Source organism: Antedon mediterranea, chromosome 1 (genome assembly GCF_964355755.1).
Source record: "Antedon mediterranea chromosome 1, ecAntMedi1.1, whole genome shotgun sequence".
Classification (NCBI taxonomy): domain Eukaryota; kingdom Metazoa; phylum Echinodermata; class Crinoidea; order Comatulida; family Antedonidae; genus Antedon; species Antedon mediterranea.
This window is the reverse complement of record NC_092670.1, coordinates 35,371,391-35,388,303: the sequence shown is the minus strand read 5'-3', so window position 1 is coordinate 35,388,303 and position 16,913 is coordinate 35,371,391. Positions and strand designations below refer to the sequence as shown.

General features: G+C 32.2%; 1 protein-coding gene across 4 annotated transcripts in view; it reads right to left on the bottom strand.

Annotated features, from left to right (window-relative positions):
• LOC140044030 (PDF receptor-like) overlaps nucleotides 1–16,913 on the bottom strand; it is an 82,181-nt gene that overhangs the window by 2,463 nt on the left and 62,805 nt on the right. Inside the window, exons 6-15 of one of the 4 annotated variants that reach the window (XM_072088654.1) lie at nucleotides 15,628–15,731; nucleotides 15,096–15,252; nucleotides 12,100–12,253; nucleotides 11,782–11,839; nucleotides 11,049–11,118; nucleotides 10,622–10,707; nucleotides 6,724–6,916; nucleotides 6,217–6,321; nucleotides 4,278–4,325; nucleotides 3,137–3,228 (exon numbers count right to left, since the gene is read on the bottom strand). In XM_072088654.1, the coding sequence (XP_071944755.1) occupies nucleotides 3,154–3,228; nucleotides 4,278–4,325; nucleotides 6,217–6,321; nucleotides 6,724–6,916; nucleotides 10,622–10,707; nucleotides 11,049–11,118; nucleotides 11,782–11,839; nucleotides 12,100–12,253; nucleotides 15,096–15,252; nucleotides 15,628–15,731 (1,050 nt within the window). In that variant the 3' untranslated portion in view covers nucleotides 3,137–3,153. The remainder of the gene's footprint in view (nucleotides 1–3,136; nucleotides 3,229–4,277; nucleotides 4,326–6,216; nucleotides 6,322–6,723; nucleotides 6,917–10,621; nucleotides 10,708–11,048; nucleotides 11,119–11,781; nucleotides 11,840–12,099; nucleotides 12,254–15,095; nucleotides 15,253–15,627; nucleotides 15,732–16,913) is intronic. The other 3 variants (XM_072088542.1, XM_072088709.1, XM_072088596.1) reach the window with 3 other exon arrangements.

Here is a 16,913-nt window from a genome sequence, read left to right as displayed (position 1 = left end):
CTGTAGGCCTAAATGTATTTTGTGAATAGAAGAGATTAAAATCGTGTTAAAAAACGATAATATTAATGATGATTAGGCAAGTTACATAATAGACAAACATACTATAAAAATGTTAATGGTTATTGAAGCATGATTTCTATTAACTATAATGGTTTTAATTAAAACAACTGGTGGTTATCATGATATAAGATTACTGATAATATTATGTTAGATATATTATGGCATGGTATGACGATCATGCTGGATTATAACAATGGTTATTACTATACTATATGTTATATACAAATGTTAATGGTTATTGATAAGCATGATTTCTATTAACTATAATGGTTTTAAATAAAACAACTGGGGGTTATCATGATATAAGATTACTGATAATATTATGTTAGATATATTATGGCATGGTATGACGATCATGCTGGATTATAACAATGGTTATTACTATACTATATGATGTTGATATATTGTATTGAATTATCATAAGACATAATATGGGGTAGCCTTGTAAGTTGTAGATATTTTCTAACATAACATAAGTTAATACTAAGAATAATAAACATCCATATAATTTAAATTGGATATCTATTTTCTTAAGTTTAAATTTTATTTCCGGTCAATTTTAGTCGTCCTATATATAATGACCTACATTACAAAGCAAGACGTTGCAAATCAATTTGTTTCTTGAAACGATGTAATGATAAAAAAATACGGTCACTTAATATTAACATTTATCTTATCGTCAATGACACAACACAGATTTACAAAAGTTGCACGCGCGAATGATTGATATTAATTTGGTTTACGCGCACGCCATGGAACTTTACACAAAAAATATACAATACAAAATAGAATCGATAAATCAATCAATCAATCAATCAATCGATACCAACAAGCATATCATTCATTGTTGCATTAATAATATTAAATATTAGTAAAATATTAGTTAGTATAATTCATCACTTTTAATATTTGATTACACGAAACATTATATATAAACAAGGCAAACAGATAAACAAAAATGCATTACATTTAATAAAAGGTTTTAATAGGGAAGAGAACACAATTCTGTTATTACAATACAATATAGGCGGTTACACGTCAGTCAAAATGCAGTTACGACATACACATGCTAATCAGTATAAATTCAAACACAAAAATGCTCTATACTTTCATAACAATACTACAAGGCAGTGAATTGTTTTTATTTTGTTAACAAAAACGGTGAAATGCAATGGAGGTTCTATATTAAGTAGCCTAGCTAGTAAACACCACTTCTACTGAACGATACAGTGAGGGTCGAAATGTTCATTATGCTCATTGGACTCTTCTCCTCAGGGTGCACCTAGTAGGCCTAGCTAGTAAACACCACTTCTACTGAACGATACAGTGAGGGTCGAAATGTTCATTATGCTCATTGGACTCTTCTCCTCAGGGTGCACCTAGTAGGCCTAGAAAGTACTCCTCCGATCATAGAATTAACTTAATACATGTTGTGTTTTACTAAATAGGCTTAGCGTATTTAAAAGAAAACGTACTTGGCATAAACATTATTTACTACCGAGGGATCCATTATGAAACAGTTGAGTCGATAAACAAACGATTCACGATTAATGATAGCGTATAGTCTGTGTTGGAGGAGTTTACAAGAATAAAGGTAAGGTTCGTTTACTAAGTAGAAAATCAATACTTTCTTGTAATGTACATTAAAGCCTGGTTGACACTAGCTATGTAACTGAAAGGTTCACACGCGTACGTACGACCACAACCGTGCTTACGCAAGGAAGCCTTATTGAAAGAATTATTTTAACAAAAACCTTTGAACAAATGGATTGTTTTGATATTAAATTAAATATTTTATAATTATTATTAATCGGATGGCCGGTGTCACGCCAAATTAGGTTCCACTGCCAAATTAGAAACCGAACTTAATTTGCGTCTTAAGGCGGCAAATTAGTTGCAAGTGCAAAATTCTATTTTCATTTTTCGCGCCGCGGCTTCAGCCAGTAATGTCCCAAGAGGACATACTCATTAAGAAACTTTATCATCACGGTAGCTATAGTTCTAAGGCCGACAGTTTTGGGAATTTGTAAACTCGACTATAATTTATAGGTCCCAGCTGGAACTAAAAAACGTCTGGGAAAAGAGAGTCTATGAGGGCTCACGGTTGAACGATTTTTGGTTCTCGGCTTTTGATTGGTTGACGCGAATCAACAGACTGTGGAAGAATTTTCTCAGTCTCTCTCAGTCGCATGCCTACAGGTTGAGGTCACACACACACAGCACATTAAAGTTCAAAATTGACCATCGATTTTTAAATGCTATTTTTTAATTAGTAGAATATCATTTGTTGGAAAATAATACATTGTTGGAAAGGTACACATGTCTTCTTTTAAATGCTGTTGAAAATTAGCAGAAATATCAATTATTCAATGAAATACAACCAGATTACTAACACCCATCAAAATAGGCATGATGTGATTTATAATTAAATAGCTATGTTAGATTTTGTGTATTTTTGCGATTAACCAACATATTTTTATTTTGTTACACGTTTCCATGGTAACAAAAACATATTTTGTCTGAATTATTAATATATCTTAAGAAAGAATAATGAATAATTTTAAAATGTCAAGCGGCGTTTTTTTGTAAGAAATATTTCTTATTTATATACACCGATATGTACCGTAACTCTTTCAATATATGGCTCTGGCAATTCAAGGACCTAAGTACAACGCGAGTTGGGAGAGAAGTGACAAGTCTAATAATCCATTCCCTATAATTGGTCGAATGACTTGCGCTGCACTTCAAAGATTCAGGCGGCAAAATTAACTGAATTTTCTGTCATGTTGACATTAAAAGTTTGCATTAAATTAAGTTCCAACCTTTCCCAAGTGTAGCGTTTAAATTGGTGGATTGAGCTTATTTAGTGTCACAAAAGTAGTCAGGTGTGATCCTTCCAATGAGCTCTGCTTTTTGATATTGTAATTGGCTAATATTGCCGCTTGTGCTTATCAAACTTGTTTTCTTTTACAATACACGGTCAGCTTTAATGTATTGAGTCATTTTGGAAAGGGATTATACAAAGGTGTGATAACTACGTGCATGCATTAGTGTGGTGAATGCATGCGTACATTACCATGATGAGTAGTGGTTCTAAAATATGGGCCAGAGGTCAGATTTAGGCCTGGGTGGTGATGGTGGTGTCTTCTTGTTCTGTGCATAAGTGAACTGTTCAGTACAGAAATAATATTAAGTACTTTACAATTTAACATTTAACGACAAAACACTAAACAGAAGTAACACAATGTAACGAATATATAGGTCTTCCAAACCGTCCGGCGTCATGATTTCGCGACTCGTGCCCAACTGGGGTTGTCGCGGAAGCTACCATAACGTAGACTTGCCCCAATTCTGTATTTGTGGTCTTTTTTTATGTTAGAGTATTATACGTATGAAACGCTATATGTGCCAAATTATCTATCTTGTTTATATATTAAGTCAAAACTCCGCCTAGGATCCAGACTACCACCAACGTAAACATGTGCATGCATGCGCATATTCGTTACCAGTTGTTTATTCGTAGTGTTTGGTGTGTATCACGTGTCATGCAATCGACCAATTCCTGATATCAAGCGTTCTGATAACATTACGTATAGACCAACAGAAACAAACTTTCAAATATATACAACACAACACACAGTTACATTGAAGATTAGTTAGCATTATTGCAAATCAATTTGCGTCAAGCTTGCATCTAAATACATGCACATCTGAACTAAGCCTACATAAGGATTGGTCTACGTCACAACATGGAGGTACCATGGTCACAATGAGTTATAAAAACCAAGCCAGGCCTACGATAAAATAAGATTGGTCTAAAGTCACCAAGACAAACGCACAATGAAGCTCCCAGTGTTTCATTCAAGCATTAATCTGTATGCCTAAGACTTCAAGCAAAATGGGGTAAAGGTTTTTTACTGGACATAGTAAAACCTGGGCATACCATGTTTGGGCATAGTAAAGCATAAATATATTTCAAAGGGTACACCGTAGAATTAACAGTAATTATGTCTAAATCCATGCGAATTTAAATGAAATACAACACGAATGAATACAACGATTTAGCAAAAAAACCAATGTTAATGATTTTACAGTACAGTATAAAGTGTTAGGCCATTTTTTTTCTATTTTCTATTATATCAATGTAACACAACAGAACAATACAATTTTTAAGTGCAACACATTTTTTTTGCCTGGAATACATAATGTAAACTTACATAGGTCTGGCGAGCACTTGCGCGGCGTGCTCCTGTAGCTTCAGTGTCCTTCAATAAAAATATGAAATTAAGTTATATAACTATTCCAAAAGTTTTTTTTATGTTATACAAAATTAAATGTGTGTAAGTGCGATTGTACAAATAATTTCATGAGGTGAAAGATGAAATTCTATTGTTTTATATATCATCTACTTAAATAGATTCTTGTCATTGCCATGCATTGTTACGATCTTGTTGTTGTGAACGCGTCGTGCGAGTCGCTGCTATTGGATTTCATGCAGATTTTTCTTTTCGTACGCGAGAAGATTTTTTTTTCGTACACGACAAAATGGAAAAAGTACTATTACGCGGCCAATACGATCGGTCATTCATTTTAAATCCATTTCTTTGAAAACAATACCCGAATATTATAAACCCTCCTATAAAGAAAAGGCCACGTTCCTTTAAGTACAAAAAGTCAAAATGACTGCACACTTTCTATTTCATCGGATCATGGTGGTTTATACCTCTATGAACGGATTTACTTAATTCTTAAATATAGAACTATCTGTGTAGGCCTATAGTAGATAAATACTGTACTGATAAATGAGTTCCCACTGAAAATAAATAGCACACAACATAAATTTTAATACGGATAAAGTTGAATTAAAAGTGACACGACATTTAGAATAAATGTTACTAACGTATATACTGTTCATTCAACATGACATATTTTTACACAAATAGCTATTAGTAAAATTAGTTGGTAAGTAATTTGAAACAATATATTAGAGCCTGAGATATAGGAATTGATCGATGGACCTATATCGTACCCTCTGGAATGAGACCCAGAGTGCGTTGCTCACGTCATGTGCTACGGTTCACTAGTAAAGCGTGGTTCCCACTAGCGACGCAACGTAACGCAATCTAAAGCGTGGTTCCCACTAGCAACGCAACGCAAGGACGTAATGCAACGCAAGTGAATTGACTTGTGATTGCTAACTGTCTATAACTTCGCTTGTCATTGGTTAAAACGCTTGCGTTGCGTTTACGTCCTTGCGTTACGTTCTAGTGGGAACCAAGCTTACGCAACGTAAGCAAATGCCCTTCTAATAATTGTGTTTGCCCCCGCCTGCGTGAAATCAAACCTGCGATATTTGCAGCACTATTGCGTCGTCGGTTCCCACTTGTGATTACGCAATACAGCACTTTGCGTCGATACATCGCTGCGTTGCCTCGCTATTGGGAACCAAGCTTAAGGAACGGAAATTGGAAATATTCAAAATACTACTGTATAATTTTCCATAACACATAATTAATATTTGTTTTATAAAGACGCCTGAACCACCACAGACAAGAGGTGTAGTTAATCGAGTGGGTATGTTCTTCGTGGTGAACTACTAACCACGACCGAAATAAGTTTTTTAGGGATGATTACATATTTCACAAAGTGCTGTTGGCTGTCGCTTACAAACAGTACTCAACTCTAACAAAAATGTTTATTTTTCATCAGTGACGATGATTGGTTGAATAATCTTCAAGGCACATATTCGAGTAAGTACCGTGTCTTAGGAAGTCTACATGCCGAGACTATAGATTACAGATTCTCAATCTCATGGTAAAACACAACAAAATATTATCATTATAAATCCAATAAACTTTATATAAGTTACACAATAAATATTTAAAATACAAACAAATATTCTGTTGTTTTTTTGTTGTTGTTTGTTTCTGTTGTTTTTTGTTGTTTTTTTCTTTTGTTTTTTTTTTTGTTTATTTTTTTTCACACGTGACAGGATAGAAATTACTCATGCTTTCTAAGGCCTAATGCAAGTCGTGATATTCTATACTAGATAGTGTTTCGCCATATAAAAGCAAGGATTTGAAGAACATATTTTGATTTAAATATTATATCAAGGAGCTAAGTTATATCAACTAGGAGGAAGGCTACCCCACTTACGTCTGTAAGAGTGGTGAAAACTGAGGCTGAAGTTCGACGCACTGTGTTACCACTGATCCGGTGTAATCGCCAACTTGACCATCGCCTCCGCAAAATGGCTAGCACCTAAAAGCAAACAGATATCCTTTCATGGGCAGTAACTTGGTTGATGACGAAATTAATTAAAAATATTGCCTGATTTATGGGATAATATAACATTTAAGATCCTCCTTTGGACTTGCTTTTCTAGGAAAATATATATAAATACTCATGTTATATTGCACATCAAACAGGCTACATTATTGAATAATATAGAATAAGACAGAAATAATTTTTTAATAAAAATATAATTGTTACTTAAAACGAGGTAAAACTTTTTGACTAGTAGTTAATGCTTTTTTCCATTAGATGGCTTATGCGCATGCGTATTCATATTTCCATCTTCTTTATTTTCGGCCGAAAACAAAACTGTGTAATCAGTCACGATAATTATAGGCCTAGATTCGATATTTTAGGCTATGAACTCACCTCTCCATTAAGAAAACAGTACAGCAACGCCACAATAAAGCCTTGTATAGCAGGTGGCAGCTTTATGATACAGTGATTGAACACTATTTGTACCTTAGACTGCTCATGTGCTTCAGAATTTGGGGTTATTAAATACGTGAGGTTACACACTCCCAACAGTGGTGTTAAAACAGCGGTTGCTTTAATTGCTTTTCTGAGGAAGAAAAAAGAAAAAAAGACTAATAATTTTGAATAAGACGATACAAAATAAGTATTATATTTATGTTATATAAGAGTTAAATGGAGAACAGATGTTTAAAAACGAGTTAGGTATAAATAAATAAACCGTTTGTTTAATTTATGCTTATAATTAGCGTTTGTTAATTAAAAAAAAATTTAAAATGTTAACTGAAAATATTAATTACGTCACCAATTTTAGCATGAATAAGCGCCCTCAAATGGTTTATAGTTTGAAGACGTCGTTTTATCCATTTCCCTCAGAACATTCAGATCACAAAGTTTTTTAGGATGGTGCGACATTAAAGTAGAGGACTATAACTTATGTTATTTCGACAGTTATATGCCTTTTGATGTTCTAAAAATAATGACAACCATTAACACACGTGACATTCACACCAATAAATTATAATTCAACAGTCATTTTAGGTCTAGAAAGTTCGGTAATTGCTATTTTTAGTAATCGTAATAATAATCATGGTACCATTTAAGTCATAGAATAATAATAATTAATGACATAAGCGGCTGTACGGCTAAAGCTAAAGGCGCCAAACCATACTAATATTAATATAATACTTTAAAGTTTTACATTAATGATAAAATAACAATCGAGTATTTAATAATTATGTTTTAGCATTGATAGGAATCATAATTTTTGTAGAACTGTGTTACGAGGTAATTTCTTTCCGCCTAATCAATTCGACAAAAATCATAAACAAGTAATAAACAGTTGTCATATACTCTGTTATCCCAAGTCGGTCGTAAGCGGCGGTCACTTCAAACGTGCACTAATGATCAGCTACATATAATTAATTGCATGTAATGCTATTTAAAACAGACAAGTATGCTCTAATTAACTAACTACGCACTTGTTTCATCATCAATAAAACTGAACGGTAGTTACTGCATACATATGATTTACTAATTTGATATTGCTATTATTGATTTATAAAAGACAGAAAGCTCAAACAGTTAATAAATAAATGATTATATAATACTAATATGTCTAATAATAATATAATATTTTCAAGCGTCCAGTAGACAGTGGAGGAAAACCAGACCCTTGCGAGTTATAATAAGGGATGTGGGATTACATACGAACACTTGTGTTTGGTGATCTGATCATGGACTAGAGATCCATTATCAGTGGCCTAACGTAGAGACACGAGGGCCCTCCATCGTTGGAGGCCTCGGGCGTTTTTAACATTTTTTGACATATTTTAATGTCTTTCCCCTGGGCACTGCTGCTTCAGGGGTTATCCGATACGCCACCGTTCATGATATCATTAACGTCTCCACTTTGTCGCATAAAACCGCCATAGAGAATAGCATCTATATCTCAACGTTGATTGGCTAATGTGCACATCTTAATATTACGTTGAATTACTTAATCATTATGTGAAAATGAAATTGCATCAACTGACATAAGGCCTACTCTAGGATGAAGTGGCTTAGACACATTATGTTTGTTCCTCGTTCGATTATACTTAAGATTCTGGATTCGATGATCTAATGCTTTGCACTTTCTTAAAGGCTATAATTGTGATCATCTACAGTGGAAAACCACTAATTAAAATAATGTAAGAACAACAGCGCACTTAACCGCCTCAAGATATAGGCATACAAAGGATACAGACGTACGCTTTATTTTTATTTACAACTTATTTCAGCACTAAACTTGCTGCTTTTATTATTACGATTTAATTATCTCTTTTATAATGTACTGTACCATAATTAGTAGTGTCAATTGCAACAATAAAAGTGCGTTTAAAACAGAAAATCTGAACAAAAAACTACTAGCCTAGGCCTCAAATGGACAGAGTCAACCACCAGCACCAGATTATAGTATATGCATACTCTACAAAACGAGTTACCATAAACTGTGCTGTGCTCTATAAAGATAAACATTAATTGATTTACCTCCATGATCTAAATCACAACTTATGAACTTATTTCACCTCTGAAAAAATGTTCCGAGGTTTGAACAAATCCCAGAAAACTAAAGCTATAAAGCGTTGAGTGATTTACAAATTATTTATTATTCATTCATTCATTCATTCATTCATTCATTCATTCATTCATTCAATCTTTTATTTAGGAAACTCTGGTCCATAGAAAGTAAATTACATAAATGAAATAAATAAAAAAAACAAAATTACTACTACTCATCTCAGGATGGCATTCCATCTGGAGAACATCTTCAACTTAACTAAGACGTTGCTTATAATCGTTAAAAAACCATTATTGTAGCATACATGGAGAGATGCCTGAAACCAATCTGGTCTACTTCGAGAGACACATATCCCGTAGTCTTCTAATCCTCTATTTCCGATTAAAGAACACATTATGCTATTCACATTTTCTGACTTGATTACTATGTTCCTTGAATTGTTTTCATATTGGCTTGTGAAGCTTATAAATAAACGGTCAAATGTGTTTGTGATGTCATAGAAGCTATGAACGATTGGTTATCTAGAATACCAACCTAGCATTAAAGGTCTACTTCGTTTCTCTGGCGATTTCATACAGTTTCTCATATCTTCAAGCAATGATATACTAGGCTGGCTCATGTCAGGTGATGGGTAACAGACAAACCCCAAACACACGAATGTCCAATTAAGTGAACATAACCGTCTAAATTATCTATCTCATTATATACATAACACATCGACGGTGTTAAAACCCTTAACATTGGGTAGCTAAACACTATTTTACCGGTGAACATTCAGCTAGCTGGGTTGCAGTTGCAGGACATAGTATCGTACGAGAAACGAGTGTCAACTTACTCAATCCTAAATTAGTACATTGCAATTATAAGAATAAGAGAAATACATATTAGCATGTAGAGATTTAAGATTTCCAAAAGTTTTCATGATCAAAACGTGTACTTTTTATAAAAAAAACTCTTCTCACAGTTACGTAAACAACTTTTATAATGACATACTTTTCAATAACATTAAGCATTGGGGTATCCATCATGTCACTGAAGTAATTATGACATATCACAATCGTCAGTAATAGCTAAATAATGATCTAAAACAATATTATTCGGCATCAATATTATCCAATCTTTAGGATGAAGAGGCAGATGTTTCATTTTATTTTATATACTATAGAACACAGAAAATCGTCAAAACGTACTGATTTTCTGGACGTTTAGGGTCTTTCAGGCCTATTCAGGCACAGATCGGAACAAGTGTGAACAGCTAAGTCGGTGTAAAGAACTACATTGTTTTAGCAATGCAATGTTATTAGTAATAACATTAATTTTCATTTTAGGCCAACATATAAACTGTTATCAATATTGATCAATGAATTTATCAATAAATGTATCTCTTTTCATTAAATATTAAACAGTGGTGTTTAATTAGAGAAGTATTTTAATTAGAATGGTATTGAATTTACAAGAGGTTAATTATTAGAGGGCCAGTTAATTTTAGGAAGATCACAAAACCTACCGCACAAACTATGTCAGTGTAAAAAACTATATTATTTTAGCAATGTTATTAATAATAACATTAATCTTAATTTTTATCAATATTGTATTATCAATAAATTTATCTCTTTTCATTAAATATTCAAACAGTGATGTTTAATTTGAGAAGTATTTTAATTTAAATGGTCTTGAATTTACAAGAGGTTAATTATTAGAGGGCCATTTAATTTCGATCAGAAAACTTACCGCACAAGCTGACTTTCTCCAGAATTGTTCTGTCGAAGTTTCGTTACAAGGACCCGGATGATGTTGAAAAGAAGAACAATGTTAATCTATACAAAAAATGGATTCATAAAAAAATACATATTATATCAACATATTTATATACAACTAGTTTAATGGAAAAAATAATTTCCCGGGTTGAAAGAGTGTTTAAAGAGGCGTCAAACTTTCAACGAATACAAAACATCCCAAAACACCTGCATTATCCTGAAACCTGGTACATGCATCTCATATAGAATTAAAAATAATTCGTACATATAGTATGTATAGTAGGCCTACATGGTATTTCTAGTGTATGTCCACTGTCACTTATACTTTGTTTTTATAAGGTTATTATATGCAAAACACATTTACGTACTGTACATGTTTATAAATTCGCCATTTTACTTACCCCTAAAAGTGAGAGGCGTGGAATCTCGACTAATAAATAATATTTTGAAGATGCATAATCATACCAACATCTAAATAATAAAAATACAACATTTTATCATTAATTTATAATTTATTGCCGCATAGCAAGTTATTATTTCTTTTACGACGTACGTTTTGATTTGTGTCCGTAATTTGTTTAGGAATATTAAAGATGTATTGTCCTATGAAAAAATAATGCTTTGTTGAATGTTGTTGAATATGTCAATTTAATGTCACATAATAGTTAATAACTTTTGGTTGAATTTAACGATTTATTTTTATAAGTGAAAACATTACGAAAGTGATTAACTTTATAAAAACTACAAAATAACATATTCAAATTCTGATTTAATTAATCTTCATTTATGATGTTTTTGGGGGACAATACATGATGACAATCAATTTACATGGAAAAAAGACGAAAAAGGAAAAATGCCCGGTGACAAAATTTCAATAAACATTAAACAATTGTTCTTCTTACTTTTTAGTTTGATAATTATCTTAATTTCCTGTTTATTTTTGTTCTTTGCCATTGTTGTCCATGTCTTGTCAAGGGTAACGGTGCCCCGTGTAAACAGACACTTAATAGTTTATATAATACATAGCCAACTTCTCGATCGATCATCGTTAAGTCTAGACTATATCGTAAGTATTTATAGGAAATTAACCATTCACAAATCAAAGATCTTTTCAATGTGCCATCAACTACTTACTGCAAAACAGATTTTGACATGAATATTATCCACAGCACAAGAAACGGTAAAGGAGACACTGAAATTAAAAGTAAATAACAACATTATTATCAATCTACCAACATTTAAACCAAGCAAAAAAATTCAATTCACGACTTTCAACACATTTCATGTACCATTAAAACCTTGTGTGAGCATATAAAAAGTGTTCCAAACCACACTTTTGTATTTGACTGTTGCTCTGAAAATGTCATTATTATCTAAACAAACTTCTCTAATACGAAAAAAATTTTTGAAAGAATAGCTTGTAGTATTAGTTATAATCATAGGTCTACTTACTCCAACCAAAGATATAGTAAAGAACAAATTTCGGAGTGCCGAAGACTGCCGCTGATACGAGTCCATTCAAATAGTGTCCCTCGATGAACATCCAAGCAAAGACAACAAAACGGCTGTATTCTCTCACTACAATCAGAGTTTCACATAAAATTGGCTGTTATAACAAAGAACAGTAGTTGTTAGTTTCAAGTTTTAGGAGTTTTACATGAACTTAAAATAACTACGGCGGCTTTCTCATCACCATAAAAAATAAAAAAAAATTTTTGTGGTAAATTATTTTAAAATCGTGATGTTATGAATATAGGGTTTTTTTTCAAAGTTAAACAAAAAATCATATATGAATTTAATTATTACAGGGATAGTGACAAAGATGACGACAATTGTAAAATGAGTATGACGATGGTGGCAATTATGATGATGATTGTGACAATTATGATGATGATGACGACCATAGTGAAAATGATGATAACGATGTTGGAAATGATGATTACAATGGTGACAATGATGATAATGATGTTGAAATTAAAGATGGTGGCATTAACGATTGTGACAATGATGATAACGATGCTGACAAATAATGAAGATGACGGCAATAATGATAACAATGGTGATAATGACGATTGTAACACTTATAACGATGTTGAAAAATAATGAAGATGGTGGCAATGAAGATGACGATGGTGACAATGACGATGGTGACAATGGAAATGATGAAGAAAACGTAGAAAATGATTGGAACAATGATGAAAATGATGATGACGATGGTAACAATGATGATAACGATGTTGAAAATAAAGATAGTGGCAATAATTATGACAATGGTGACAATGACGATGGTGACATTGATGATAACGATGTAGAAAATGATTGGGACAATGGTGAAAATGATGATGACGATGGTGATAATGATATAACAATGATGATGACAATGTTGAAAATGATTATGACAATAATGATGCTCACAATGATAACAATAATAATGACAATGATGACGATGGTGAGATGACAACGTTGAAAATGATTATGACGATGGTAAAAATGATGATGATTGACAATGATGACCACGATGTTGAAAATGTTAATGATGATGCTGACAATGAAAATGACAATGTTGAAAATGATATTTGACTATGATGATAACGATGGTAAAAATATGAGGACGATAATGATAACGATAAATAAATATCACGATTGTGATAATGTTGACGACGATCTGTAATAAATGATGATGACGACGCTGGTGACGATGATGATGACTATAGTATTAAAATACCAACATTTACAATGTTCATTTAATAACATTTTACTGGACTGTTCTATAACGTAAATATAGTACAGTACAGATATTATTGTATAGCAATTTGTACAATAATTGGAGAACATGTTGGAATTCATTGAAAACAGAATCTGCACGGTGTAGTCACACAAAACATGGAAACTTGTTCATTAAGAGATGTAAGATGTAACCAGACTAAGTTTGTCTGAATAATAATGATAATTTATTATTGTAATATTTAACCATTCAACAAGTATACTGCTGGATACTATATATTTAAAAGTGGGTTCACCAACGAGATGGGATATTTGAAAAAAAAGAGACTAAGGTTACAATCGACATTACTTGCTGTATAGTTATATTTATGTTTTACACTTTATGTGCGAGGAAGAGAATGTTCTATCACCTCATGCTTAGAGCGTTTTTCTCCAAATTGAATGGATTGAAAGATAAAGCAATTCTAACACTATGTTTTAAGCTCACAATAGTCAAGGATTAGTAGAAATGTTACAAATTTTGCAATTTAGTGTGAATTATCCGTGTGTTTGCATGCGTACTTTTTATACGCATCGTTGAGTAAGCATGGATATAGAACATATATGCATTTTAAAGCCGGTAAACCTAAGCTGATGTATTATTGAAAAGGGAAAAATACATTTGACAGTTGCTTATAGATCGTAATTAATTCTCCGGATATAGAAAAACTACTTCAATATCCAATCGGTATGTCGAATCGAAACGAACATTATAGCATAACAAAATACGTTACTCGATGCCTCAAGGGAGAAGGCATACTGTCGTATATCGTATGTTGTTCTATATCATTAAATACGAATTTAAATAATTTGGGTAACGAGACCGGCCCATTATTAATGACGTCATCATTTTATGGTGTACGCGTATTTGATCTTACATCGTTGACATTTGTTAGGACAACCTATATTTTAGTTTGGTCTAATTGTCTACATTATGAAGAATAAAGTACAGTACTGTGCACAATTCTTTAAAATGACCTAGAGTATTTCTTTAATAATCTTGTTTTACTTAGTGAAATAATAGTGCAGCAAGTACTGTTTCCGATAAAACAAACTACAGGTCCATCGAAATTGCTTATTGTGTTACATTGATGAAATCATAGAATTTAATTGCACTGATGAAAAACTTTGTTTAACTTTTTAGCATTAAACCACATGAGCGAGCAAATTTAGTATGCGTGACGTTTTTGAATTATGAGCCAATAATGAGTCAATATCTTCATTAAAGATTCAAACGGGGAACCTGTTGTTTTGTGCTTCTGCAGGAGCGTACGCCATCGAGTCGAGGGTTGTCTTGCGTACAAACACATCCCTTCCCTCAACTCACGTATTAAGCAACAGGTTTGGCATTTATCAATATTTGCTTATATTTTTGCTTAAGCTGAAATATTTCAGAAGTGCTTAAGGAAATAACTAAAGATAATTTAATAACCGTCTAAGCAGAAAAATTGTCTTAGGTAAATTTACTTTGCGCATGCGTAAAATTAAACTTTAGAATTTAAGGTAAAGTTAAGACGACTTTTTTGGCTAAGCAAAATTGATAAATCGGGCCCATGCTCTTTATTTTTTTTTATCTCAATTATATTTGTTCAACGTTTTTAACTTTCAGGCTGCTTGTTGTTTTATATCGTAATAAATATATATTACTTGTAATTATTTCAAAAGAATGGCGATATGATACTTACGGTCGCCGCAATAGTATCATCCTTAATTATGGAGCACTGGTCTGGTTTATAGAAACTAATTAATTCTTCGACAACAGTGATTGTCAAGATGACCTCAAAGATGATTAGAGCACAAAATAAGTGTTTGTGAATGCGGGTGCGGTGGCACTTAAGAGCACTGAATAAAGTAAAACGAAAACAAGTTTGTATCGTGTTTATCAATTTAAAGATGTATTGTCTCTAAAATCACGAACAATGTGTGTGTATTCTATATTTCAATTTTTTTGTTTATATTATATATACTGTAAATATATATATCTGTTTTTAATCGTACGAATATATATTTGCCAATCTCCATTATTATTTTATATGATAATGGACAAATAAAGCTTTTCAGTATTCAATAGTAACAGATAAATTCAACTTTAAATAGGTCATTTTGCAATTGTAATAAATGTATTTACCTTTAACAAAAATAAGAATAAAAATAACAACATATTTATTTCGCTTATAAAAAAACAGTTAAATCTTCTGGTTCACTAATAATACTAACCTGAAATAATTCAGGACAAATAGCGCAACGATAAGGCTGAATAACGAGAGGCAGATAAAAAATAATTCAACAAATCGACTTATACCAGCAACGTCGTTTAAAAACTGTAAAATATATAAAACTATTGATTAGGAATAACGAAATCATCATACCATAACATAATTATAGGCATAAATACCAATTTTAAAATGTAGGCCTATACAATACAGAGGTCCTGTAAAGTTAATGTGCGCATGCGTGGATACGCTTTCGATTCCTAACGGATTCCTATAGAAATGAAACCACAAGACGTGGTAGTGAAGTTTTTGTTGCTACGTTTTTATAATAATTCTGAAACAATAAGTGTAAGCGCTTAGTAACTCAGAGAAGGCCCATATTGAAGATAACTCATAGATTTTAATAAATGTGATTAGGCAGGTCTTTTGGTATACCAACTGCAGTAATAAATTGAGGACGATTAAATGTTAAATGTATAATTCTTTGTCCTCAAGCTTAACTGGAAACTGAGGAAATTCTCAGATTAAGCCCTCCATGGACCCACGCAGTGCAGGCCTACCAGATCAGCACACCGGGTAGTCCAGATCCCTATGTCAAAAAAAGTGCCTTCGTGTGCAGATCATGGGGAAAGTGTGAACATTAATTAAGTTTTAGCCATAATAATTTGAAAATAGTCTTATTTGATAGACAATTAAATTGTCTTTATATAAAAAAAAATAAATTTTATATTAAATACACATATTTTCTGATAAATTCATGTGAAGTGCTTAAAATCAGCAAATATGACACATTTTAATATTATAACAAATGCTAGTGATGTTAATAAATTACAAAGTTAGTGATCATAAATAGAATTCTTTTACATTTCTATAAAATGTTGTTATTATACAACATATAAATGTAAATTTTTCGAACCATTTCACAAAAACAACCATTTTACGGCCAATAGTTTTTGAGATTATAGAAATATGTACTACCAGTACAGGTCAAAGGTCAATAAAAATATTTCGGGTCATTTTCTTGAAAAAGTTCTTATTAGACTGAATAGAAACATATACCTTCAGATTAATTTGAGCCCTATTTAAAGTTTGTCCAACTATTAGTTACGGAGTTATATGATATGTATTATTTCATTTAATCTAAGCGTTGCAAAGATATGATCATTTTGTTTTCAATGGGTCAAAACAATCAAATTGAGGTCAGAGGTCAAAGATGAATTTTAGAAATTTGACAACATGGGTTTTTAAAACCAGCATGATTCAAATATTCATAAAACACAATGTTTACAC